The sequence below is a fragment of the Phascolarctos cinereus genome, unplaced genomic scaffold (genome assembly GCF_003287225.1).
Source record: "Phascolarctos cinereus isolate Bilbo 61053 unplaced genomic scaffold, phaCin_HiC Scaffold_2;HRSCAF=192, whole genome shotgun sequence".
Taxonomy (NCBI): Eukaryota; Metazoa; Chordata; class Mammalia; order Diprotodontia; family Phascolarctidae; genus Phascolarctos; species Phascolarctos cinereus.
This window is the reverse complement of record NW_027555625.1, coordinates 282,596,863-282,624,476: the sequence shown is the minus strand read 5'-3', so window position 1 is coordinate 282,624,476 and position 27,614 is coordinate 282,596,863. Positions and strand designations below refer to the sequence as shown.

General features: G+C 41.4%; 1 protein-coding gene and 1 long non-coding RNA gene across 2 annotated transcripts in view; one reads left to right on the top strand and one right to left on the bottom strand.

Annotated features, from left to right (window-relative positions):
• LOC110207463 (uncharacterized) overlaps window positions 1-20,180 on the bottom strand; it is a 100,359-nt gene extending 80,179 nt beyond the window's left edge. The window contains exon 1 of the long non-coding RNA XR_002324168.2: window positions 20,076-20,180. This is a non-coding gene — a long non-coding RNA (uncharacterized LOC110207463). The remainder of the gene's footprint in view (window positions 1-20,075) is intronic.
• Window positions 487-17,872, top strand: CUNH16orf78 (chromosome unknown C16orf78 homolog). The gene is made up of 3 exons (XM_020985127.2): window positions 487-602; window positions 11,213-11,474; window positions 16,833-17,872. The coding sequence occupies exons 2-3, from the start codon at window positions 11,254-11,256 to the stop codon at window positions 16,978-16,980; spliced, it is 369 nt and encodes a 122-aa protein (XP_020840786.2). The 5' UTR covers window positions 487-602; window positions 11,213-11,253; the 3' UTR covers window positions 16,981-17,872.
• Window positions 20,181-27,614: the final 7,434 nt, after the last annotated feature.

The window sequence follows — 27,614 nt, the reverse complement described above, 5'->3', positions numbered from 1 at the left end:
TCAACCACCCCCTCCCCTGACTCCTATCTGGGGGGACTGGATGGGTAGTACTCTCAGTTGACTCAGTTCTTCCATGGGCAAATTTTGTAAGGGAAGGCAAAGACCTAATAGCCCCTTTGTTAAATGAGGATGCTCACTCCTGCCATGCATATCTTGTATGTTTATTGTATGGCTCAGATAAGATCCAGGCTGTGAAAGGACTCACAAATAATTGCTTCTAAGAGAGAGAAGGGACCACGTTCCCTGGGTTGTAAAAATGGAAAAGATTAAAAAGTGACCTACCTTCCTGGCCCCAGTGGAGACATCTCTTATTCTGAACCCCTTTGGTATCTCCTGAAACCCCTGTGAACTCGGCTTTCTAAGCTCATAGCTTTGTAGTCATATTGCTTAGATTTATTCTTGAACAGGGGAAAGATATGAGAGTTTTGGGGCCTCTTTCCCCCCAGACCAAAATTATGATTCCATTTCTTCTTGTACTAAGTTATTCCTGAGGAATTCCCTGAAACAAGCAAAAAAATCTCCAGAGGAGTCTACAGTAATCCAAGATCCTTACCTCACCTCTTTCTCCACTTTGAAAGATGCAAACAAGAAGTTAATTGGAGGTAAGTGGGAATAATGTTCTTGCCTTTCCCCCAAACTTGAAAGGGAACTTTTCCTGTTTCTTAAAGGATATCAGCAGCACCCTTGAATCATGCCTCTAGAGACTCATGGATTTCCTTCCTCTGGAGAAGCAAAGGATTAATTTATATATTCTCTTAACAGCCGATGGGAAAAAGCAGGGAACATTCTTGATCAAAGAACTTGGTCAAGTGGTGAAGTTGGCCAAGTTGGTCTTCAGCAATATCTCCTCCCTACTGTGCTCTTCTCCTTTCCCTCTAGGATCTGAGGAAAAGGTGATAAAACTCATTTCTTCTTGAGATGTTAGATAAGCAATGTTTTCATAGAATCATAGAAATTCCAGGCTGAATTGCACCAGGTGTTTGGTGATGATGATAATGATGATGATAGCTGACATCTATAAAACACTTTAAGACTTGCAGAATGTTTTGTATCTATATTACCTCAGTTAAGTTTCACAGCTACTCTATGAAATAAGTACTATAGATCAATCCATCCAATTGAATGGATTCAGCTACCCTATGAAATAAGTACTATAGAATCAATCAAAGGGGCAGCTAGATGGCACAGTGGATAGATCACTGGCCCTGGAGTCAGGAGGACATGAGTTCAAATCTGGCCTCAGACACATGATACTCATCAGCTGTGTTACCCTAGGCAAGTCACTTAACCCCAATTGCCTCACCAAAAAAAAAATTCAATTAAAAAAAAGCATCAATCCAAACCATTCATTTCATTTTTAAAACTTTTATTGATACCTTTTGCTCTTATACTAGTTCTTTTTTTTTTTTTCTGGTTATATACCCTAACCACCGTGGCCCTTCACCAGCCATGCAGTGAGCCTTCTCTTGTAACAAACAAAAACTGTCAATCAAAAATGCAGGGACCAAGTCTAATAGCATATGCAACATTGTATACCCATAGTCTTCTCCATCTTTAAAGACGGGAGGAAGAGCACTTCTTTATCTCCAGAACCGACACTGACCATTAGAAGTATACAACCCTGAGCTTCAATTGATTATTCTTTCTTTTAAATTACTCATTACTGTGCATATTGTTTTTCTGATTCTGCTTACTTCACTCTGCAATCTGTTCATGAAAATCCCCATAGTTCTCCAAATTTCTCATATTGATCCTTTCTTGTAATAATATTCACCCAGAAATGCACCACTTCCATGTTCATGAACTATGAAATTTCCTTATCTGATGATAGTCTACTGTCATTCCACCTTTCCCACTGCATTGCAACCCCAACCCTTGTTCTTCATCCTCACCATGACCTCTAATCCCTCCACCCCTCAATTCTTTCCCAAACTGTCAATCCTGTGCTGGCTACACTCTCTTCTCTTCCCCATCTTGACCCCTTGGGGAACCAATTCAACCCTACCCTGTCCTCCTGAATCCCTTGACCCCTCACTGCATCTTGCCTTTCCAATCCTCAGCCTTAGATAACTTCTTCCATCCACTGTCTTCTCTCCTCCACATGAGATGCTAGAGAATGAATGAATGGCTTCTAGCTTTAGCTCTTCCTCTCCCTCAGTGTAGGTGACCTTACCAAGTAACTTCCTTCTCCAGGGATCAAGTTTCCTCATCTGCCATGTGAAATAGAGATTACTTGGTCTCTAAGGTCCCTTCTAGCTCTGATATTTTGTGCCTTTGAATCTACAAGAGAGAATAATCAAAGGATATTAATACAAAGTTTAAAAAGACTACAAAAAGAGTGGATAAATGGACCACTCTACTCCTGTTGGGCAGTCAGGTTACCCTCTCTCTTGGACATTTGACGGTTCAACTTCCCTCCTCCCCTATACTGTGATCCAGTGACATTGGGTTTCTTACTGTTCTCAAACAAGACAATCTTCCATCTCTAGGCATTTTCACTGGCTGTTGCCCATGCCTGAAAAGCTTTCTCTCCTCATCTCTGACTCTTGGCTTTCCTGGTTTCAAGTTCCAGCTAAAATCACACCTTCCTTGAGAAGTCTTGCCTGATCCTCCTTAATTCTAGTACCCTTTCTCTGTGATTATTTCCAACTTACCCAGTATATTGCTTGTTAATTCATAGTTATTTGCATGTTGTCTCTTCCATTAGACTGAGCCCTTTAAGAATAGGGATGTTTGTTTACCTTTCTTTGTATCCCTAGAACTTAGCATGATACCTGGCACATGGCAGGCACTTAAATGTTTGTTGACTGACTGACCAACAGATTCTGACTCTTCAACTCTCCTCTTTAAACCTTCTTTCCCAGTCACCAAAGCCCTCTCTGTCTTTACATTTCTTCATGATTAATTTTCTACTCTTTCCAACATTATGGTATTATCTTCCATTGCAAATAGCTGTTTCTCCTACAAAGAGGTCCTTTCAGATTTAGGAAATGTCCCTATCTTATCATCACATTTACAAGCTGTCTCCAAGGGAGGGTGTTTCCTTTGTGGCTAATCTCAGCCAATCCAGAATGACTTTCATTACTATCTCTTTCACTGCTTTCTGACTTCATTGCTCATTTCTGAGGATTCCTCTCACTTAGAGCTTGCAGTTCTCCAGTCATTACAGGGCACTTTGTTTATCTATATATTCAGACTTGGGTCCTACCATACCCCAAGAGTCTTACCTTTGTCAAAGAGCACACTGTAAGCAAAAAGGCTGAGATCTATGACGGGGGAAGAGTTAGTGTGGATTATGAGATTTACAGCTAGAAGGGACCTTAAAACTCATCTTATTCAGTGCTTCCCATTCAACCTATTCAACTCTCATTTTACAGATGAGGAGACTGACCTAGAAAGAGAAATGATTTACTCTAGGTCACATAGGTAGCAATTATTTGAGAAGTTTTGCCTGATGCCTTTTATCATCCATATGCATTTGCAAATTTATCTCCTAATAGAAACACCTCTCAGAACCCTCCCTTGTAACAGAGAAAAAATAGTGAAGTAAAACTAACAAAGTAAGTACCTCTGACAGTGTATGAAACAGTCTAAACTCCTAACCCTCCAACCTATTAAGTAGAGGGAAGTGTGTATCATTATCTCTTCTACGTGATTGGCCATTGCTTTTAATGTGAGTTCACTGCCTTGAATCATTGTTTTCATTTACATTCTTCTAATCATTGTGTATGTATGTATTATTCTCCTGATTTTGCTTTCTTTTATTTGCATCAGTTGCTACATCTTCCATTTTTCTGAATTCCTTCTTTCATCATTCCTTATGATATTTCTCTTTCATTGCATTTATATATCACAATTTTTTCAGCCTCTCCACAATTTATGTACATCTGTTTTAATTTTCATGTCATGCTCTCATGAAAAGTGCTGCTACTGATATTTTGGTATATATGGGACCTTTCTCTCATTGACTTCATTAAGTTATGTGCCCCAGAGGGGGATTGCTGGATCATGTGAATGGTTTTGTGATTTTCTTCAGTTATTTGTAATTGTTTCTTTTAGAACAATTGGACCAATTCACAGCTCTACGGACAGTGTATTAAAGTGCCTTCCAGCTCAGCCTCTCCAATATTGACTGTTTCTCTCTTGCATCATTTTTGCCAGTGTGCTGGTACAAGGTGAAACACTAAGCTTGTTTTAATTTCTATATTTCCCTTATTATTAGTGGCAGTGAATTTTTCATATGATTGTTGACAGTTTGCATTTCTTCATTTTAAAACTATATGATCATATCCACTAACCACATTACAGAATGATTGCTTAGTCTTACATGTATCAACTCCCTATATATCTTGAACATCAGACTTTTGTCAGAAGTCTCTCTCAATAGTGTTCTTATTCTAGTTGAAATAATTTTGCCCGTGAAAAGCTTTTAAATTTTGCACAAGTCAAAACTCTCCATTTGGCCTATTGTGGTCTCCTCTATCTATTGCTTGGTTTTGAATTCCCCTCCTAAACATAGTTTTGAAAGCGCAGAGGTAAAAATTCACAGATTCAGCATTGGAACCCAGGTCCCCCTGATTTCAAATCCAGTATTCTTTACAGCACACCACGGAAAGCATTGATCTAGTGTATTGGGAGACCTGGATTATCTGTCCTGACTCTATCTCTAACTTAATCTGTTGCCTTTGCTCACTTTCCATGGATTTGCAGTCAGAAAACCTGAGTTCAAATCCTGATTATGAAATTTACTACTTGTATGAACTGGAGCAAATTACTTCACCTCCCTCAGCCTCAGTTTATGCATCTGTAAAATGGAAGGGTTGGAATAGTCTCTAATTTCCCTTCTAGCTCTAGATCCTATTATTTTTGTTATCCCTAAACACACTGAAGCTATAGTTCTAAGTTCTAAAAAGACCCAGGGTAAGGGGACCTCGGCATATTTTCCTCTTGAAGCTTAATATGTCCAAAGAGGAATGAGGCCAGGGGAATCCTGAGGATTATTAGAAAGAAATGCCAACAATCAAAATAATAATAAAAACCAGAAAGCAGTCTCCCTTGACTGACCTCTCCCCAGAATCAGTAAGAAAAGACAGACTATAAGCAGTATCATTTTCTTGGTCTCTGTCTCCATCTCATCTCTCAATTCAAGTCCCTGCATTCTAAAAGACTGGGGCAGATAACATTTTTAAAAAGAGAAGATTCCAAGGGGGGAAGGGGAAGGGAGAGGGGACGACACTGCAATCTATAAATACCTGCAAGGTGACAATATAAATGAAGGAAGGGAATTCTGCCACCTCAGAAGGCACAGGATAAGGAGCTGACAGCCTGGGGCCAGAGGCAGGCTGAGGAGAGAGACTGGAACGAGGGCCAAAGGGACCCACAAGGCAGGAGCCCTTGGGCATTGGGGAAGAAGGCTGGAGGCGAGAAGGCAGGTGCAGTGGCCGCCTCCCACAGCCACAGGGAAGGGGGAACAGAAGTTTGTGAAAACAGTGGAGGGAGTAAAGCAGCCACATTCCTCCTGAGAGCTCACAGGGCTCCTCTGATTTGACCTATATAGCAGTTCTCAGCCCTTCCTGCTGCCTCCATCTTCAAATGCAGGGAGCCACATGGGCTCAGGAGTGGGAAGGCCTTTTCTCTTCCTTTAGAAATGATGGACTCTGTGGTTTTGGGAGACACTGACAAAGATCGGGTCAGATGCTGCTTTCCTCCTCCCATCTTACCTTCCACCTCCCACCCCAAATATCAGGCAAGAGGCAAAGTTGGCTCCTTTTATAGCTAATATAAAGAAGTGACTTTCCAGAAGCAAAATAACTCAAGTCATCAGAAGAGACTCTCAGCCGGGAAGGAAAAGGCCTATTTGGACTGATTCTTTGGGGCACTGAGTTTTGAGTTCCTATTAGCAAAGAGGAAATGACCAGAGAATGGACTTTGAGACTTGAGGAGGGGAATTAGAAGCATCACCTGGCTCTCAGAGGCCCCTGAAGATCCAAGGAGGGAGGTGATATGATGTAATAGAAAAAAGAGCCAGAAGAGCTATAGTCCAGTGCTTGGTTCATTCACTAACTCTTCACGTGACTTTGGACAAGTCACATCCCATCTGTAGGCTTCAGGGTCCCCCTGCATAAAATGAGAGAGTCTAGACTAGGTCACAGAATGTCAGGGCTGGAAGGAGCCCCAGCCGCCATGTAGTTGAACCCCTACCACAAAGGAGTCCCCAGCATGACACACCCTCAAAGGATCATCCAGCCCCTTACTGAAAACCACCCAAGGAAGGGGGGTCCACCAGCTCTCAAGGCATGCAGGGACAGGAGTAATTGTTAGGAAGTTTTTCCTGATATCAAGCCGAAATTTACCTTTTTGCAACTTCCCTAATTGCTCCCAGTTCTGCTCTCTGGGGACTAACAGAACAAATCTAATCCCTAAACCACATGAAAGCCCTTTGAATGCTTGAAGATCGCTAATTATCATGTCCCCTCCTGAATCTTCTCTTTCCCAGGCTAAGCATCCTCCGTTCCTTCAAATGGTCCTCGTAGGTCATAGACTAAGGGATCTTCTTCTCTCAACATACTCCAGCTTACCAAAGTCATTCTTAAATCACAGCATCAGGAACTGGGCATATCACTCCAGAGGAGGTCTGATGAGGGCAAAGTACAAAGACCATCATCACTTCCCTATTCCTGGAAGCTCTGCCTCTCATAGTGCAGCCCAAGATGGCATTAGCTAGGTTACATGGCTGACTCATATGGAGCTTGAAAACCATGAAAACCCCAAGGTCTCTTTAAGAAAAACTGTTTTCTCTCCATGATCCCTCTCTCTCACACTTAGGAAGCTGAATTTTTGTACTCAAGTGCAAGACTTGGCATTTATCTCATCAAATTTCATCTTATTAGATTCAGCTCAGTGCTCTAGCTTATCAAAGTTCTTTTGGATCTGGACTCTGGTATCTACCACATTAGTCCTCCCTTCCTAGTTTCATTAGCATCTGCAAAGTTGATCAATGTTCCATCTGTGTTTTTACCTAATTTGTTGATAAAAATGTCAAACAGCACAGGGTTAAGCACGAAGTCCTAGGGCTCTCTACTGGAGACCTCTAGTCATGTTGACATTGGACCATTGACAACTACTTGTGGAGTATAGCCATCCAACCAGGTCCAAATCCATCTGATCATATTATTGTCCAATCCATATCTCTCCATCTTCTCGACAAGGTAGTATGAGACACTTTATCAAAAGCTTTGCTAATGCCTTGGCAAACTATATCCACAGCATTCTACTGGTAGAGCCAACTCATCAGAAAAGGATTATGTTCTTGATGAAGCCACTCTGGCCCCTTGGATTCCTGCTTCCTTTTCTAGATGATCACCAACCACCCCTCTAAATGATCCCTTTGAGAATTTTCTCAGTAAGAAAAATCAAGTTTGCTAACCTGTTGTGTGTACAGGCTCAACTGGGACAACATTGGCATTTCTCTAATTTTGTGGCACCTCTCCTATTTTTCATGGCCATTCAAATATCTCTGATGATAGCTCAAAAATCACATCTGCCAATTGTTTTGGAACCCAGAGATGTGAGTCATTTAGGCCAGGTGATGATGTGAATTCAGGAGAAACAGCTAGATGCTCTTTTACTGTCTCCTCACTTATCTTGGATATCAACTCCCTGTTAATCATTTTTATTCTATCATTTACAATATAAAGGCATTCTCCTCTTCAAAGAAAACAGAAACAAATTTAAAATTGAGCAGGGATGTCTTCTCTCCATTCAGATATCATCCTATCCACCCTGAGTAATGGTCCTATTTCTTCTTTGATACCTCCCCTCTTTCCCGAAACTCCCCCCCAAAAAAAAAACTTTTTGACAACCTTGGCTTCCCTCACCAGCCCCAGCTCATTCTGAGCTTTAGCAATCTTGATAGTATTTCTTCAGGACCATTCCATACTCATAGTCATTCTCTGTTATCTGGACTTACTTCTATCTTCTGTACATTTTTTTTTTTTGGTGAGGCAATTGGGATTAAGTGACTTTCCCAGAGTCACACAGCTAGTGAGTGTTATGTGTCTGAGGCCGGATTGGAACTCAGGTCCTCCTGACTCTAGGGCCAGTGCTCTATCTACTGCACCACCTAGCTGCCCCATATACATTTCTTCTTAAAATCTAAATTTGTTGAGTTCCCTGTGTAGACACAATGGTATCTTCAAGCAAATTCCATTTTTCCTCCTCGTTAAAACTGTTTCCCTTTATGTCTTCAGAATGTCACCCTCGAGCATGTCCCGTTTCTCCTGATCTGACTTGCCCTGACACATTTTAGTCCATGGGATCCTATCTTTCTTTCCTCTGAACACTCTGAAGTCTGTTTTTTCCAAAATCTAGGGTATGTGTCAGACTATGCTCAGATTTCCACGCATTCTCTATCACAGACTCTCAGATGGGGTGATCACTGCTCCCTACATTTCTGTTATTTCCTCTCCAGCAGCCTTTTCATCCATATTAGTGAGAATCAGAACCAGAATAGAATTTCTTCTTGGTTCCTCTAAGATTTAGAGGATGAAATTATCACTAAAGCAAGTTAAGAAGTTATTAGTTATTTTGCTTTTGGGAAAAGGAGCTCTAGCAGATGTCTGAATACTACTTATAGCTCCTATCATTACTATTTCATGCCTCTGTGCCAAATGCATTGATCTGTTTCCTAAACTCATCAGTTTCCTCTTTCTGTCCAGGTGGTCTGTAGTATATTCTATTGAAAAAATAAATTGTTTTTCCCTCCACTGACCTTCACCCAAATATTCTTGATCATGCGTCCCCACTCCAGTTCCTGGATTTCTTCATGTGAGTACATCTTTTTAATGTGTAATGCTACCCAAATCTGAAGTCTTCTCCCTCCCTGATCCTTAATATTTTAGAGCCCTTTGATTAAATTTACAAGACACCTGGCAAATATATATTCTTACCAGCTTTTGTGTGAGATGCATACCCATCTCTGGTCAGGAATCTGCCAACACTATATTGTAAGATCTGATGCAGAAATCTAAATCCTATTCTTAGACAACAGCTATCAACTTCCCAAATTTTTTTTTATCTTCTACATCCCTTATCTTCAGTGAGGAAAACAACAACCTATGTTCCTATGACCTTCAGTTTCTGGCCCAAGGCTTCATAATCATTGGCAATACTTTTAAAATTCCTTCTAGAAGTGTCGTTGTGTCCGTGTTAACCCAGAAGTGGGTTATTGTCACCTATTTTGATAAGTCTTAGGAGGTTCTCTGTTATGTCTTAGATACATACCCTAGGAATACAACAGATCTCTCTATTATTGTTTTTAGGTCGGAACCATGACTACCCCATCTCTACTTTTCTGAACCCTAGGGACTTTATTTTTTTTTATTTTTTTTTAGGCAATTGGGGTTAAGTGACTTGCCCAGGGTCACACAGCTAGTAAGTATCTGCGGCCAGATTTGAACTCAGGTCCTCCTGACTTCAGGGCTCTATCCAATGCACCACCTAGCTGCCCCAAGGACTTTAGAAAGGACATGAGAAATCATCCAGGATCTCAGAGACCATCTAGTCTCATCCCTCTCATTTTACAGGGAGGTTAACGTGACTTACCCAAGGGCATCAAAGATAAGATTTGGACCCTAGTTGTCTAGCACTGGAGCCAAAGCTCTTTCCACTGTACCATGCTTCCATCTTCTCATTTGCCTTAAAATGAAGGCATATCTTCCAGTTTCCCATGCCACACTTCACTTTCTTCTCTCTGACCATTCATAATATCAATCAGTAATTATTCCTTTTACTGCTGTCATGGGAGGTAACATGCTACAACAGAAAAAAAAACCATAAGACTAGGGTCACAAGGATTGAGCCCTGGTATCAACCATGCCACTAAGTCCTTACTCCTTTTTGGGTAAGTCTCATGGCTTCTCTAGGACTCAGTTTCCTTTTCAATTAAATTAGAGGTTTGGACTAAATGATCATCATAAATTTAGGGCTATAATGGACTTTAAAGGTCCTTTTAATTTAATGCCTTCATTTTACAAATGAAGACAATGAGACCCACAGTTATTAAATGATTTTCCCAAAGTCACATGGGGAATAAGTGGCAGGGCCAGGATTCAGAGCCAGGTTTTCTGACTCTAAGTCCAGCACTTTGCCTGGTCTGTGAGGTTCCTTCCAGTTCTAACAATAACAAAAACATCTATGATTCTCATCAAGAACACTCAAAGTTTGCCCTAAATTGCTCCTTGTCTCCTGAGAACATAGCACTGTGCATTACATACAGTAGGCATCTAATAACTGTTTTGGGGGGAATTGGATTGGCCCTGATTTTGCACTTAGGATGACTATTCTCATGAAGGCTTTAGAACATTTTGTCTGCTACTCTTTTGGCAGGAAGACCAGGTTTCTCTTTAAATGTTAACTCCACAGTTTTACAACTGAGAAATGGAAACACCTTTTAACAGGCAGCTCTGCTCACATAATTCATAGACCATGAGAACTAGAGGACCTTAGATGTCTTCTAGTCCAATGCTCTCAAATAGGAAAAAATCTGAGGAGCACAGGGGAATATGCCCAAGGACACACAGCTAAAGCTAGCAGCTACAACTTGAATACAGGTCTCAACTCGAGGTTTAAATATTCTTTCCATCATACCATCCCACTTCCTAGACTGACTGTGAGTTCAGTCTATAGCCAAAGAATGCTGCATCAGGTTGGAGTTCCTGGTGGAGAAATGGAGGCTAGAGCTCACAGAATCAGAGTTTCAGAGCTGGATGGAGCCATTGAAACTCTAGTCCAGTTCCCCTTATTCTGCACATGATACTTCAGAAGAGGAGATGAGTATCCAGTGTAGTCTGAAAAACAATTATCAAAGAACTTCCTCTCATTAAAATTCTGTTGAGGTCTCTACCTTCTACCACCGTTCTTTCCTTCATCCCCACCCCAATCCCCTAATGGCAAATTCCAAAGATTATTAGATTTTGTGTGGTAGAGTAGAAAGAGATCAAGAGATCTAAATTTATGGTCCAGCTCTGACACTTTCTGTGGGACCCTAAGTAAGTTGCTACCCTGGGACTCAGTTATCTCATCTGTAAACTTAAGATGAGGTTCACCCCTATACTTCATATGGTCATCTTAAGGAAAGTTCTCTGTAAACCTTTAAAGTGAACCCAGAAATAAATGTTATTAAGATTCTTCTTACTTTTTTCTTCTTCTTCAGACTTAGATAGCCCAGAAATTGTAATAGCAGTAACCCCACGAATGAACATCCCACATAGGAACAGCACGGATACTAATGCCAACACGTTTATGCAGGATACCTTTTCTTCTTCCCGTAAGGGAACGATTACAAAGTTAACAGACCCCTCAACTAGCTTCCAGGGGTATGATTGGAAGATGAAGAATTTAATTGAGAAGACTCCAAGTGTGAAGCCAGAAACAACCTCCATGCTATTGAAGCCTCAGGAAGTTCTTAGCTGTAGGTAAGGACAATGAGGGCAGGGAACAGGGTTTATCAAGGAAACTGGTGTGGACACAGATAGCCAAGGCTCTGATAGAGTAGCTTCATTGGTCAACTGAATTCCTAGAGGGCAATGGGCCTAGGTATCTTCTCTTCCCTTGCAAATTACCAAAAGCAAAAACAAAACTCAACAACCTGAGAATGGCCTGGCAGATAGGCTGACAGAGGCAATAGATTTATTCTGCTTGGTCCTAAAGAGCGGAACTATGAGAAATTGGGTGGAAAAAAACAGGGAGGATGGTATCACCTCAGTGTAAGGAAGTGCCTCCTCACAATTAAAACCTTTCAATAGTGGAATCAGCTGTCTCAGGAGATAGTGAGTTCCCCAAAACTAAACCTCTTCAAGTAAGAGGCTAGCTGCTCTCTAGAGATTAAAGAGAGGATTTAAGCTTCGGGTAAGAGGTTAGGTGAGATTACTGCTAGGGTCCCTGTGGATTACAAGGATTCCATGACTGATAAAATCATGGACTGATTCCTTTAAAAGGTGAACAAGCTGATCCTTCCTTACCTTGATGGTCTGATTCACTGAAAGTGGACCTAACCTGAAAAGCATCACTTCTAGAGGGATCTCAATTCATTTGAACAAACATTCTTTGTTAACATGACTACTATATACAGGGAATATTCTAGGCATTGGAATAACTCCTTCTTAGCCTGGCTACAAGTGGAGAAGCTGACAGCTTTCGTAGTTCACCAACTCACAGAAAATGGTGATTCTAAAGGACATCTAAGGGACATTTGTGATAGAGAACATATGATATATGTCTAGAGGAATGAATTCTTAACAGATTCTAGAATCACTCCAAATAAACTCAGATATTATTGCTGAGTTCTGCTAGGCCTCTAACTAGCTTCTACCAACTTCTGGCCCAATAGCCTTAAAGCTGTGGTTTCCATAATAAGCACGATGTTCTTACATTCCTACTACTGAGTTTCACTTGGAGAACTCTGCTAGGTACTATTTGCCCCTGAGATGATCTAATTATTGTAGGTTTTAGCTAGATTAGACATTATCATCTAATCCATCTAGCCCATGCATATCTAGCACAGGGCCTTACATGGTCTAGTAGATAGAGTTCCAGTCCTGGAGTCAGGAAGGCCTGAGTTCAAATCCTGATGTATGATCACAGGCAAGTCACTTTAACTCCTTGGGCCTCTGATACCTCATCTAAATAAGAGGGATGAAAATAACACTATATACTTCATGAGGTTATAGTGAAAATCAAACAAGGTAATTAAAGTCAAGCCCTCTACATACCTTTAAGTGCTATACAAATGGTAGGCGGTTTTGTTAATCTAGCCCCTCTTCATTGTGAATATGGAAAAATATGTGGATATGAAAAAATTGAGCCCCAGCCCTCTGACTTCAAACCTGGTGCTCTTTCCACTATAAAACATGGTGGTTCTCAGGCCGCAGAAGGCAATCAGCCTCCAACCTTTGGACATTATGTGGGTGGAATTGACTCTCACAGAGAAAGGTCCTATTGATTGTTTTGGGATTGACTCTAATTTTCTTCTTTATTCTCTTTTACAGGATAGGGAGAACACCATACCAACACAAACACTTGCTTTTTAATTCAAAGCCATGATTTCACATGACCCTAGATACAGTGGTGCTCTTCCCCCTCCTTTATGTCTGATCAAGTTCCACTCAGTCTTCCTAGGCCAGAGTCAAAGCTGACCTTCTCCAGAGAGCCTTCTTTGTCTCTGTTACTTATTGTAATTAGAATGATGTTGAAAAGTGTGGGGTCAGAAGAAGGCTGACTGGACAGGCAAGATGAGCCACTACCTGTAGGCTTCTCATTGATTTAAGAGCTCCACTTTACTCATTCGCCCAGGGCTGACCAGGGTATACAAAATCAATCACGGCAACCAGATTCACCAGAGGTTGGTTTAAAAGCTAGAAAGCCAATGTATTACGTACGGCATGTGGTGGAGGAGCAGAATACTTCGTACCTGCTATCCAGGTACACAAAACTTCCTGGTACACAAAACTCTGAATTTATATTTATCATGGACTCACATGTCTCTCACCAGTATGATGTCTGCTCCTTGAGGGCAAGGGCTGACTTTTTGGTCTTTGTGTCTTTGATGCCTCACTCAGAGCCTGACATTTATGAAGAGCCCTTCATAAATGCTTATTGGTTTGAATTGAACTAGTTATCAAAAAATTACTTGGTGAGCTGGGTGTCAGGTCCAAACAGGGCAACCATTTCTGCCAGCCTGCATTCGAGCTTGGTGGCTTCCTTTGGTTTCAATGAAAAGTAATAGCTGACATTTATAGAGGCTTTAAGGTTTACAAAGCACTTTACATACATTATCTCTCTTGATCATCACATCAGCCCTGTGAAGGGAAGGTGTTATTATCTTCTCTGTTTTACATGTACAGAAGCAAAGGCTCAGAGATGTCACAAGGCCACACAGCCATTAAGCGTCAGAGACAGGTGTCAACATTAGGTTTCTTCCGAATTCCACATTCACCATTCTTTCCAGCGTGCCACATGCTTCCTTTCTTTTCAGACAGTGATATTTTCTGAACTGCTTCCCAAACTTGGGAGTTCTCTTTGTTTGGAGGGTGCCCTCGCCCCCTTCACTGACTGCCCTTACAGTTTGTACTCATCATTGAGCACTTAATAACTATTGCTTTGTGTTGTTAACTGTTTTCTGACTCTCTGTGTGTGTCTTTTCCTCAACTCAGCTGACTGTAAGTTTCTGGGGATCAGGAGCCACGTCTTCCATTTTCTTTCATTTCCTTTCTGTACCTAACAGAGGACTGATCCGACAGCAAATATTTGTTGAATGAATGAATGAACACTCATCCAGTTTAACTCCTTAGGAACCAGCTAGAGAGCCACTGAAGACTGCTTAGTATCCATGGTGTCACTTCAATAGCCCATAAACAAGGGCTGGTCCACAATTTATCACTTTTCTATCCTGGCTCAGCCATATATCACATTATTTAAAATACAAGCAGTCTAAAGTGTTTTGGGGTCACTAACAAAATCAGTCCAGCCAATCCATCAGAATCTTAGAGAGTGATTTTAACCCAGCAGGCATATATTGAAGCCTATGCCATGGGAAAGACTTCATGTAACTTTGGGCAAGTCACTTTTGCCCTCAGGACCTCAGTTTCTTCCTCTGGAAAATGATGGCATTACAGGAGCAGGCAAAGGCAATGTGGGTTTGCAGGGAAAGTACATATCTTTCTGGAAAGGCCGGACCCTGACAAATGAATGGTGGAGAGTTAGCTGGAAAAAAGTTGGGGGGAGGAGAACAGAAATGCCATGAAATTTGTTCATCTAATTCACATTTCCTCTTCCATTGCTTAATGCAGACTTATCCCTATCTGTGGAGGAAACTCATTTACTTGGAGAAGTCTGATAGCTCTTCATTATAAAGCTAGGGGCTGGAAGCTCCAGAGGGAGGAGATCCATAGTGATGGAAGGCGATCTATGTAATGGGGGAGTATGAGTCCACAGAACTGATATTTACTAGCTGTTTTCCAGGGTAGTCTTCATATCCCTGACACTGAGTTTCTTCAACTTTAAAACAGGGGTAAATAATATCTCTAGCACCTGCCTCACTGGCTTGTTGTGAGTTTTATAATAAGGTCACGAGTGAGTTTGGCTTTGTAATCTTGAAATCTCTATGTAATTCTTTATCATCATTATAGTGGTAGCAATTATAGCATCTGAGTTTAAGCAAGGCACTTGCTCCTCAGTTTCCTCACCTATAAAATGGGAAGGTTAGATTCAGTGGCCTCTAAGGTCCTCTGTGTGTGTTTCTCTCTCATTGTATGTGTATATTTACATATACACATACACATACATATATACACTTGCATGTGCACACACACATGTGTGTACTTTGTATGCATAAATACATTTGTTTATATGCATGAATGTATACATAGATATATATGCATACATAGATACACATGTATACATAGATATATATGCATATGAATACACATAAACATATATAAAGAGGGGCTAGGGAACTTTAGAGGCATTGAGTCTAACCCTCTCATTTTACAAGTGGGGAAACTGAGGAGCAAGTGACTTGCTTAAGCGCTCACAAATAACAAGTGGCAGAGGCTATAATTGCTCCCACTATAATGATGAAGATGATAATGATGTATTATATATTATTTTTAGTATAGTACATTTCTACACCAAACCATGGGACACGTATGTATTATAGATGTGTATGATTTAGAGTTGGAAGGGAACCGTAAAGCTCTAGTCCTATCTCCCATATTCACAGATGCATAAACTGAAGCCAGGAAAGGCAAAGTATTAGTCCAAGGTCTCCCAACAGGACTGAGCAGAGGCAGCACCCCAGCCCTGGTCTTCTGCCTTTTCACATCTGCCATGCTGTAATTTAAAGTGTCCTTTTAGCACCAATATATGCGTAGCATTCATTTTGGTTTTTTAAATAATGTTTTATTTTTTCCTAATTACATATAAACTTTTTTAACATTTGTTGTTGTTTTTGTTGTTTATTCTGAGTTCCATATTCTAAACCTCCCTCTCTGCCCTTCTCCCTCCCTGAGAAGGTAAGCAATCTGATATAGGTTATGCATACACGATCATGTGTAACATTTCCATATTAGTCATTTTGTGGAGGAAACTTGAACAAAAAAAAAAGAAAGGAAGTGAAAAATTGTATGCTTTGGTCTGTATTCAGAAGCCATCAGTCCTTTCTCTGGAGGTGGATAACATTTGTCATCATGAGTCCTTTGGGATTGTCTTGGACCATAGCATTGCTGAGAAAGCAGAGTCATTCACAGGTGTTCATCATACTATATTATTATTACTGTGCACAATGTTCTCCTGGTTCTGCTCACTTCACCCAACATCAGTTCATGCAAGTCTTTCCAGGCTTTTCTGAGATCATCCTGCTCATCACTTCTCTTTTTTGGTAAGGCAATTGGGGTTAAATGACTTGCCTAGGGTCACACAGCTAGTAAGTGTCAAGGTTTGGTCTGAGGTTAGATTTGAATTCAGGTCCTCTTTGACTTCAGGACCAGTAGTTTATTCACTGCGCCACCTAACTGCCCACTCATCGCTTCTTATAGCACAATAAAATTACATTCCTCAATTTAGGAACATCCCCTCAATTTCCAATTGTTAGCCACCACAAAAAGAGCTGGGCACTTCCTTTTGAAAGGCTCCAGATTCCTCAGCAGCAAAGTCTATAGTTTTCAAAGGTAACCCAATTTCTTTGGAACAGTTCCAATAAAGTATAAGGATACTGAGACAGTTTCACCTTCACACTTTCAACCAAACATCTTTTTTTTTTTCAATTGCTCCTACAGGTACTTGCGGCTCTCTAAGAACAATGTCAAGACCTTGATTAAGCTGTGTAAGGATGCAGGAATGGATGTAGACATTCATCCTCACATGAATGAATCTGAAATGAATGCCAACAAGATATTCAGCAGAAAACCTAACACAGCCCTCTAAGTCACTCTCTCTTTTGCTAACTTGGGTCTACTTGAAAAAAAGTTGATACTGCCCGTCCTCCAACCATGCCGCTAGCCTCTAATTTTTAGGCAGGTCTGATATCTAATTTAACAACAGCAGTAACAATCAGCAAACCGAAAGAAGATTATGATATTTGCATATTGTAATGCTTTATGGTGTTTCTCAGAGAGGGTCCAATCTGGGAGAATCCATTACTTAGTTTTCCCAAAATGTTACCTACAGCTAATGATAGAAGTTTCACACTCACCTAGATTGGCTTCAAACAGGCAGGCTTTTTAATCACAAGTCAATGACTCATTTTGCCCCACCCAGAATTCTCCCTGGGAATGTTAGGATCTGGCTCGTGACTCTTAAGGCCCAGTCCCTTGTAAGAAACCAAGGCTACCAAAGCACTAGTACAGGTTCATTAACAGGCATGTGAAGAACAGAGAAAGGGCGAATCACCTTCAATGCTTCAAGAATCTATAATTTCAAAGCCATAAAACCTCTTTCCCTTCATTAAGACCTCTCTCATTGCCCTGGAAATGGTGGTCTTTGTAAATTGTTATAACCAAAAAAAAAAAAAAAGGAACCCTCATCATTCCCCAAGGACAATCTGGTTATGAGACCCTCTAAAAACAAGCCTGGTCCTCAGACAACAGAAACTCATTTTTCCTTTAAGTCAAAATAATCCATCCTGATGTGCAAGTTTTCCAATGCAGATTTCAAGAAGATTTGGGGTATGGAAAAGACAAAATCAGAGTTATGGAAAGGGCATCAAAAGACTAATTCCTTTCATTCACATACCCTCATACCCCCAACCTTGTTCTGTGCCCAACAATTTCTGGTGAAAGCCAGGTATCTGCTTGAATTGCGTGGTGGTGAGTTTTTCTGCATCTGTTTCTAAAATCCTTGTATCAGAGACATTTGTAGCACTGGGGGTCTGAGTTCTATTCGTTAATTGACTTGAGCCTTCAAAACCTAGAAAAACCTGTATATTGGAGAGTCCGGTAGACAAACATCAACTCTATCACTTTCAAACACATAGGCCATACACTATGGTTTTGTTAAAGGAAAACTAACAATTTGAACTCAGGTCCTCTTGACTTCAGGACCAGTAGTTTATTCACTGCACCACCTAACTGCCCACTCATCGCTTGTTAGCACAATAAAATTACATTCCTCAATTTAGGAACATCCCCTCAATTTCCAATTGTTAGCCACCACAAAAAGAGCTGGGCATTTCCTTTTGAAAGGCTCCAGATTCCTCAGCAGCAAAGTCCATAGTTTTCAAAGGTAACCCAATTTCTTTGGAACACGTTAGTTAGAAGGAGCCTTAGAGATTAACCAAACAAAAGGCTCTTCATTTTACACAAGGGGAAATTGAGTGACAGAAGAAGAAAGTTAATTTCTCAAGGTTGCACAGCAGATTAACAAAACCTTTACTAAAAACCCATGTCTTCTGACTTTGTTAGATTCTACTACACTTCCCACTGTACTGTACAACTTTTCACCTATGATCCTCTTATATAACTCCTATAATACAAAAGGTAGGAACCAGACTGTGTCCTTTCTTCCTCAAAAAATTCTAGGGCCACGTTTCTTTTCCTTTCAGAACCAAAAGCACCCCAAAAGAAGGTAGATATAAAAATATTTTAAATCACCATAGAGCCATTGAACCACTGAATGCTGGAGATGAAAGTGCCATATGTCTATATCATCCTACTTCAATCTCCTTATTTGACAGATATTATTATTTAGTAGTAGTAGTAGTTTCAGTCCATTAAAAGAAACCAGCCGTCTGGTTAGCTATCGATGCTCAGAACTCAAAAACAATATTTTGTTTTGTTTTTAAAGTCCAATAACCCTATCCATTACAGTGTTGAATGATCTATTACAACTGGTATGAATAAGAGGTTTACTGTTCGTCTCCAGAGAAATAAGCAACAGATCATTTAAAATGTCATCTACAAACAGCTAGTCCTACAAGGAAATGGCTTTGCCTTTTACAAAGACGAAAAATACTACGGAAGGACAAATTCAGACTTTTAGACTCCCTAGTCAAGTTAAAACTATCTTTGCCCCGCCTTCTTTATACATACATATGGATGCTTCTTTTCTCGTGTTTAAAGCATCTTTACCCATAGAAAGTTCCTTCTCATATCTAACCTACTTCTTGCTGCATTTTGAGACCATTTCCTCTTACTTTGTAATCCATGGAAGAGAAGAATAGGTTAGCATCTTCCTCATAGTTACCTTGGGGGTGGGGATAGGAGCTTAATAGGTATCAAATGAGTTTACGAGGGTCAAAGGGCTTTGAAAAGTTAAGGGTAGTATACAAAGTAAAATTCCAATCCTAATAATAAGCAACAATACCGTCCCCCTTCACTTTCTCACATTCAGGCTTAATGACTTCAAACTACATTAACTTTTCCTCGCCACATGCATTTTTAAAATGCAGATATCAAAATGAAGCGAGACACTTCTTCACCTCCTCCTCCTCATCTTCCCGGCTCCCTCCCCCCACATAAGGCTAAACGTAAGAGTTCTGGCCAAGGAAAAGTAATATTGCTTCCCAACTTCTGCATATAGCATATACCTGATAAATAACTATGTCACTTTATGTTCATAGGATTTAGAATTACAAGGGAACTTATGTAAAACATAGGGTAGATTTAGAGCTAAAAGACACTTTCAATTTAGCAATTCAACAGGCAATTATTAAGCACTACTGTGTGCCAGGCTGGAAACTACTAGGTGCTGCAAAGAGAAAGATGAAAATGCAAACAATCTTGTACCCCAAAGGAGCCTATATTCTACCAACAGAAGCAACATGTACATGGATAAGTATATGAAGGGCCTTGAGATTACAAAAGAGACAAAAGAATTGCAAAATATTATAGATCAAAGTCCCTCATTTTCCAGAGGAGAAAGCTGGGACCCAGGGATTAAAAATTTCCCCAAGGTCACAGAGATTGCAAGGGGCAGAACTGAGGTTTAAACCCAGTTTAAACTCTGATTCCAAAAACCATTCTTTCCAGTACACATCATTTCATTTCGTTTTACCAATGGTAACACATAGCTGACATCCTCACCTTGTGGCCCACTAAGAACACGAGCTTCTTGTTGGACTTGTGCTCCATAACCATCCTTCTTGTACAACCCACCAAGGGGAGTCTACTGGAGTAGGGGTAAGGAGACCAGGAAGTCTTAGTTCCAGAGGACTGTGATGTCACAGAAAGCCTTTTAGGAGCTGTCTTTCTGTCTCTCTGATCCAGAGTTTACCTCTGCCCTTTATTCCTCTTACAAAGGACAAGTGGCCAAAGACATAATGTTCTTGCCTACCACTCCAATCACCTCCCAATCCTATAGGAGAACAGGGGAAAGTTCTGAGAGTAGTCAGCTTTTATAAAAGACAACCAAGCTTCTACATTTGCCACCCCTCAAGCCCCAAACCCTGGGAAGAACAAAAGGAAAAGAAATTGGCACCATATCAGAGCTAATTTTCCAAAATCCAATTCCACTCACTGGCAAATAGGACTTCAGAGACCAAGAATAGAAGGAAGATGGGGGTCTGCAATGCTCCAATTCCACTTCTCCCTGATCCTTTTGAATCTAAAACCTGTAAGTGATTTCTGCCTCCTCAAATTTCTTGGGAGACTTTGTCTGGATCTCACATTTATCTCCATTGTATTCTACTTTGTATTATGCTTTTTTGTTTATATTTATACCTGGCCTGACCCCTAATACTGTACAAATACCCTGAGGGTCTTTGTCTTATCTCCAGCAAGGAGTATCCGAGCCTAATAAGTCCAGGACACTTAAGAAATATTTGGTGAAGTGAATCAAATCAGATTCACAGGCTCATTGATTTTAAGCCAGAAGGGAACTTAGAGGTCATCAACTCCTAATTTTATATAGATGAGGAAACTGGCGCCCAAATAGGTGAATTGACTCACCCAAAATCACACAGGTAGTTCAAATAAAGTCAAGTCAACAAACATCTACTAAGGACCAATATGCCCTAGGCACTGTGATAAATATAATCTATTAGTGACAGAATTTATAAAATGTAAACTCCTTGGGGGCAGGCTTTTTGATTTTGACTTTGGGTTTCCACCACCTGGCACAGTGTGATGCATACACTAGGCTCTTAATAAATACATCTTGAATGAATTAATTAAATGTACTAGAATTTAAACCCAGGTCTTCACTAAAAGTCCAGCACTCTTTCCAAGAATCTTGGTATAGTGGCACTAGTACTGGATTGCGGTTAAGGAGACCTGGGTTCAAATCCTAGCTCTTTTGCTTATTATTTCCATGGGGAAGCCAATGACCTCCCTGACCTTCAGTTTTCTCATCTATAAAACTGGGGAGTTGGAACTACAGTTTTATATAACTATGTCCCTATAAATTGAGTTGAGATAGTTTAAACGGAGGGGGAAAATATCTTTTCTACAGCTCATCTTATCTTTGACTTTGATTCCCTGAGTTCTGACCTGACCTCTCACTCTCTTATCTAGCCAGAACTGTTCCTAACCTACTCTTCTACTCTTCCCCTCAGCTTTCTTCCATAATAAATCAGTTCCTGAAATCTACCACCAGGTGGGGCTCAGTTACAGCAGAAAATTCATCATATTTTCTAGATCCCAGGAAAAGAGTTATCTTCACTACACGTGTTGACATTGTTCCTACTCATCACACACACACACACACACACACACACACACACACACACACACATATACATGCACATAGGTCCCATCTTTTCCTTCTTCCTACGTAAGGCAGGAATGTTGTAACCGATTTCCAAAATCATAGATAGATTAAATATAATCAGTAGGTTGAATAGCACATACCCAAACTCCCACCCTGGGTGAGTTAACTATAAAGTCCAGCCGATGATATGCTGATCAGCTCCAGCTCTGCAAGGAGCTGTCTGGAAATTCTAAAAACTATGGGGCAGGCCCAACGCTGAGATTTGGGAATCAATCAACAGGCATTTTATTAAGTGCCTTCTATGAGCTAGACACTATGCTCTTCACTGGGGATACAAATAAAAAAATGAACCAGTGCCTGCCCTCAAAGAGCTTATATTTTATATTCTAATGGGAGACAACATGTACACAAACCAGTATATGTAGAAAACATACAAAGTGAATAGAAGGCGATTGTGGGGGCACTAGAAACTGGGGATTCAGGAAAGGTTTCTTATAGAAAGTGTTACATGAGCTGAGTCTTGAAGGAAACCAGGGTGTGCGAAAGGCATAGGTGAGGAAGGAATACACCTCCACCCTTGCTTTGCAGAGATGGACGAACAAGGATGGGGAATGCAACATACTTTGTCAATTTTTTTCAATTTTGGTGAACTGAGGTTTTTTTTTTCCTCCTTTTTATTCTTTGTTATAAGGTATGAATGACTCTGGGGGAGGGGGAGGAAAAAGGATACATTGGAAAATAAAAACAGAATAGATCAAAATTAACAGCAACAAAACAACCTGTGAGGCTTTGAGAAGAACATACACTAGAAGGCTAGTGCTCCCAGTGCTACTAATTCCATTCGTGTGGCCACTGGGGGTTGGAGAAGAGGTGCCAAGTACGTTTTGAATGGAGCATTCACCCAGAAATGTTTCCCCATGAGACATTAGTTATTTTGTCTCTATTTTAGGCTGGGGGGGAGACGGACTTCAAAGGGAGGGACTCCCTTGATCTCAAGGGCTAGTCATAAAGTTTAGAGATGGAAGGGACCTTAAAGATCATTTAGTCTGACCCTCTATTTCTGGAAGAATAATAATTTCAGGCCCAAAGAGGAAAAGGTTACATGTCTAGTATAAGTACCAGGACTCCAATCCAAGTTGTTTAATTTCACATCAAGGGTGTTGTTTCGCCCCATTCCCCTTACTGGATACAATCCCAAGAAGTCAGAACATTAGGCAAAGCAACCAAGAGTTTGGCCCAGAGTCACAGATTCACAGAATTTGAGTTGGAGGGGACCCTGACTGCCTTCTAGTCCAACTCATACATGGTATAGTCCCTACTACATAACATGCTCCCATACCTCACCCCCCGCCCGCCAACCCCTGACCAAGAGCCAGCTGTTTCTAGGGTAGGTGCTACCTTACCTCCTGATGATCAAGACCTGCCCCCAGTTGCCGTATGTGTAGTAGGCAAAGGGGACTGGAAGCATCTTGAATATGAAATAAACCCTTATCTAAGAAACAGAAAAAAAGAAATCATAGTGGTTATACAGATCACAATATACCAGAGAACATACAAAAGTGAATAAACTCTTTGGATATGAGTAAGATGAGATCTTGGGCAGCTAGATGGTGTATTGGATAGAATGTCAGTCCTAGAATCAGAAAGACTCATCTTCCTGAGATCAAATCTGACCTCAGACACTTAGCAGCTGTGTGACTCTGGGCAAGTCACTTAAACCTGTTTGCCTCAGTTTCCTCATCTGTAAAATGAGCTAGAGAAACCATTTCGGTATCTTTGCCAAGAAACCCTCAAATGGGGTCATGAAGAGTCGGTCACAACTGCAACGACTGAACAACAAGATGAGAGGACCTACTCTCACCCCAGAGAACGTCTCCGAAATCTCTGCAGCGGCAAGATGGAAATCAGGGACAGGTTGAGGAGCTGATATCCCTTACATGTGTACATCTTCCAAAGTCTTTCCACAAGTCTCCCTCCCAAGAAAAAAAGATGAGAAAAATAAGAAATAATATTTAATCCTAGAATTACTAGGAATTTATTGATTAGAGGAAGGGGTAGCATGGTCAGACCAGAGCTTTAGGGAAAATACTTTGGCAGTGTTTTGGAGGATGGGGAGACAAGGAGAACAATACAAAAGTTTTTGTAATAATCCAGTGAATAGATGATGAGGGATTGAAACAGGGTGGTGGTTGAATGAAAGGATATTGTGAAAGTGAAAATGACAAGATTTTTAGACAATGAATAGATATATGGAATGAATGAAAGTGAAGAGTTGAAGATGATATTGAGGCTGCACCAAACATGACAAGCTGGGTGATTAGAGGATGTAGGGTGCTTGCAACAAAAATAGGAAAGTTTGGAAAGAGGGTGGCCCTGGAAAGAGAAAGGAGCAGGGAGAAAATATAATAAGGTTTTCAATGCATATTGCAATCCACCCATGCCTGCTCAGCCTCTGTGTCTTATTCTGATCCACCCCACATAAAAAGGGGAGAAGTGGGACTCATAGTGTTTACTGCCCTAGAGTGCAGAGTCCCTCTCCCCCAGGAATACCTGCTTTAGCTGGGAGGTGATCTGGGGCAGCGGATTCTATGCTGGGAGCAGGGAGAGCATTTTCTCAATGGTGCCTGTGTAGTGATTGCTGTGAATGCTATGTAGTATGCATGGAATGCAATGAATGCAGTAACAGTTGGATTAGAACTGCCTTGAGGAGCTAACTCCTGGTGGAAAAGCTGAAGATTGGGGAAATGGTGAAGGATAGGCATGGATAAAGTATGGTTTTGTTGAAGGCGAGCCTCATAATTGGCTGTCATTGGAGGGGGGACTGGGGGCTCATAATCCTACCTTCTAATTAGTCATGAGGGTCAGATCGCAGCCCCCACTTTGGAGATCATGCTTTAAGGTATAAAGCACTTCCCTCATAATCATCCATCCTATGAGGTGAGTAGCAAGCCCTCCTATTTCAAAGATATGGAAACTAAGGTGCAAAGAAATTAAGTGATTTGACCAGAGAAATACGATACATACACGTCAGAAACAGGACTCGAATTTAGATCTCCTGTGAGAGTAGTTCTGTATTTACAAGAAGCCCAGCATCAGAAGGATTTTCACCCAATGGAAAACAAAGCTCACAGACCTTGTAGGCACTACAGAATGTCAGAGTTGGAAGGGATCTCAATGCTCATCTAGTCCAAGCCAGTCCTTTCTTGTGGGTCTCCCCAGACCCTCCCATTAAGCAAGTTCCCTGGCATTGCTGGCAGCCTTTCTCTCTCTGTACCTATGCAGATGTTGACAGTGGAAGCCATCCCTGTATTAGCCTTCATGCAAGCTGTTTCCTGCCAAGAAGCCCTAGATCCTCCCTGGGGGCAATGTTAGCCAGTTTCCTCTGGTCTGGGCTGGTCTGGGCTGGCAGAGAAAGCAAAGACACCCTGGGCAGAGGCCCCTCCAGAATACACAGCGGATAGAGGACTCTGGGAGGGAGGCTGTTCCCATAGTCCTAACTAGGATGGGCAGCCCTGGGCCTTGGGGGAGGAGGGAAGAGACACCACCCAGCTGCCTCCTCCTCCTCCTCCTCCTCACAAAAAGCAAGCAGGGAGGAAGAGGAGAAGGAGACACAAATTAAGATGCATGCGCAGAAGCAAATACATTAATAATCAAGTGCCAGAGTCAATGCACACAGCATCCCAGGGCTGCCTGCTTACAGCTGGGGAGCCTGCAGGGGATTGGTGGGCCCTGCTCTCCCAGAGGTGTTCAGTTTGCTTCAGGCAAAGGCCAGTCCATCCCCCCAGCCCCCAACAAGCAGTTCACTGCCCCCCGGGACCCAGTCAAGGAGGACCTGAACCAAAGGAGGGGAGGGAATGGGGGCTGCCTGGGTAGCCAGTTGGCTTCAAAGAGAAATCGACTTTCAAATCAAATGTAAAACTCCCCAAAGTCACCACCCTCATTGGAGGAAGTGGCCTCTGAAAAAGCTTGATGGAAACCTACAGCAAGAATGAGGGTGAAAAGTTCCACAAAAGTCTAGGAAGGAGAGTGAAACCTGACCTTTCCAAAAGCATGCCCAAGCATTAAAGGTGCGGGAGAGATGGGATGCAGAAGTCTGGCCCAGAAATATCTTGGATTTAGCTCCTCCCTCCCTCAAAGAATGCAACTTATTAAAATAATTCATTCAGATTCAGTTCCAAGACTGTCTTGATATGTCCAATTGTTAGAGTTTTCACCTCAGATTTTATTGTTTTAGAAAATATATTGCTTCCCTTCTGGCCCAGACTGTTTCTCTAAGCATGTATGGGGGTGGGAGGGAGGGAAGGTTGGCTTTAAGCAGAGGCTTTATGATCCTGTAAGTTTTTTGTTCTGTTTTGGTTTGGTTTTGCTAGGCATGGATTGTCCAAAATGACCTTGGAGAACCCTTCCATCACTGAGTTTCTAAGGAGCTGCCCAAAGTAGAATGAGCTGTTCTGGGGAAATAGTAGGTTTGTCATCATTGAAGGTCTTCCAGCAAACCATAGGATGATCTGGGTGCCTGGAAGGATGATGTTGTGGTGGACAGTAAAATGGATGTTTGGAAGAAGGGTGGGTTTTGGGGAGAGGAAGAAAATATTGTTATAAGATCTTCAATGAAGATCCCAACCCCTCCACACCTGTGTATTCTGTGTGACTCATTCTGACTGTCTCACCCAAAATGAAAAGCAGGAAGGTAAGTTTTTAGTAGTTACTGCCCCAAAACACAGTGCTTTTTACATGGTACCATCTAGCTTCCCACTATACAACTTGTCAGAGATGTTGTGATGGACATTCTTGGTCAGGTGCACACATTGGATTGATGTCCCTTCCAACTCTTAAGTTCTATGATCTTTGGCCCAACTTGTGATCGATTAATAAAGTCACAATTGGTTTCACTTGGAGTTCAGCAAAATGAGACATGCTAGTATGTGCTGGGCCAGCCTTGCACACAGCCTCTTGGGAGGGCATGATCGTCCTAAGATAGGGTAGGACAGAACCTTAAAGCTCTCCTGGTACAACCCCCTCATCTTACATAGAGGAAACTTGAGTCTCAGAAAGTGATACGGGTAATACAGAGCAGAATACATCTGACTTCAAATCCAGTCCTCTCTATAGGACTACTCCAGGGACCTCCTTTGGATCAAGGGCAGGCTGGGAAAATAGCTTTGTAGGCTAGTAAATACTGGCCTCCTCTGTGCAAGGTGGGTTTATGGGTTACCCCAGGTGAGAAAAGGAAGGAAATCTACCTACCTTACCACCAATCTAGCCTAGAACTAGGTAGTATTTGCAAGACCAAAATGATAGTTTAGTACCAAGGCTATTTTCCCTAGTTTCCAAGACCCCAAGAACATAAGCCGGCTGGCATACACCTTGATCCAACCTTAGGTATCTCCTAACCCACAGTCCCCCATGAGAGACAAGAGTGAATTCAGACTAGCACAGAATGTGGAGTACTGGTCACTCACTGGTGCCAACACTCTTGGAAGAGACTCCTAGTGATGATACTCAGGTAGATGAGTTTCAACCTCATCATTCCACCCCAGTGAAGATGAGATTGAGGTGGCAACCAAGGAAACCTGGAGGCCAAGCAGTGCTGGGAAAGGATCAAGCACAGAAGCACAAGATGAAGGAGGTGTAGCTAGATGGAAATTCACATGGAGAGATCTGGGAGTTTCAGTGGACTATTGCAGGTTCAAAAGGAGTCAACAATGTGTCATATAGAATATAATCTCTTGAGGGCAGGGAATGGCTGCATTTATAGCCACACAATAACTATTACAGTTATGGGAGGGGACTATCTTTCCATCATCTGATTGGTGAATCACTTCAGGACTAGATGATCACTAACATTCCTTCCAACTCTAAATCTTTTGAATTAAATTTTATATCTCCAAATATTTGTTGAATGAATGAATAAA

Coding starts and splice junctions, on each gene's coding strand:
- CUNH16orf78 (XM_020985127.2), top strand. CDS start 11,254: ATGAACATCCCACATAGGAACAGCACGGATACTAATGCCAACACGTTT. Junction 11,475..16,832: donor CAGGAAGTTCTTAGCTGTAG/GTAAGGACAATG, acceptor TTGCTCCTACAG/GTACTTGCGGCTCTCTAAGA.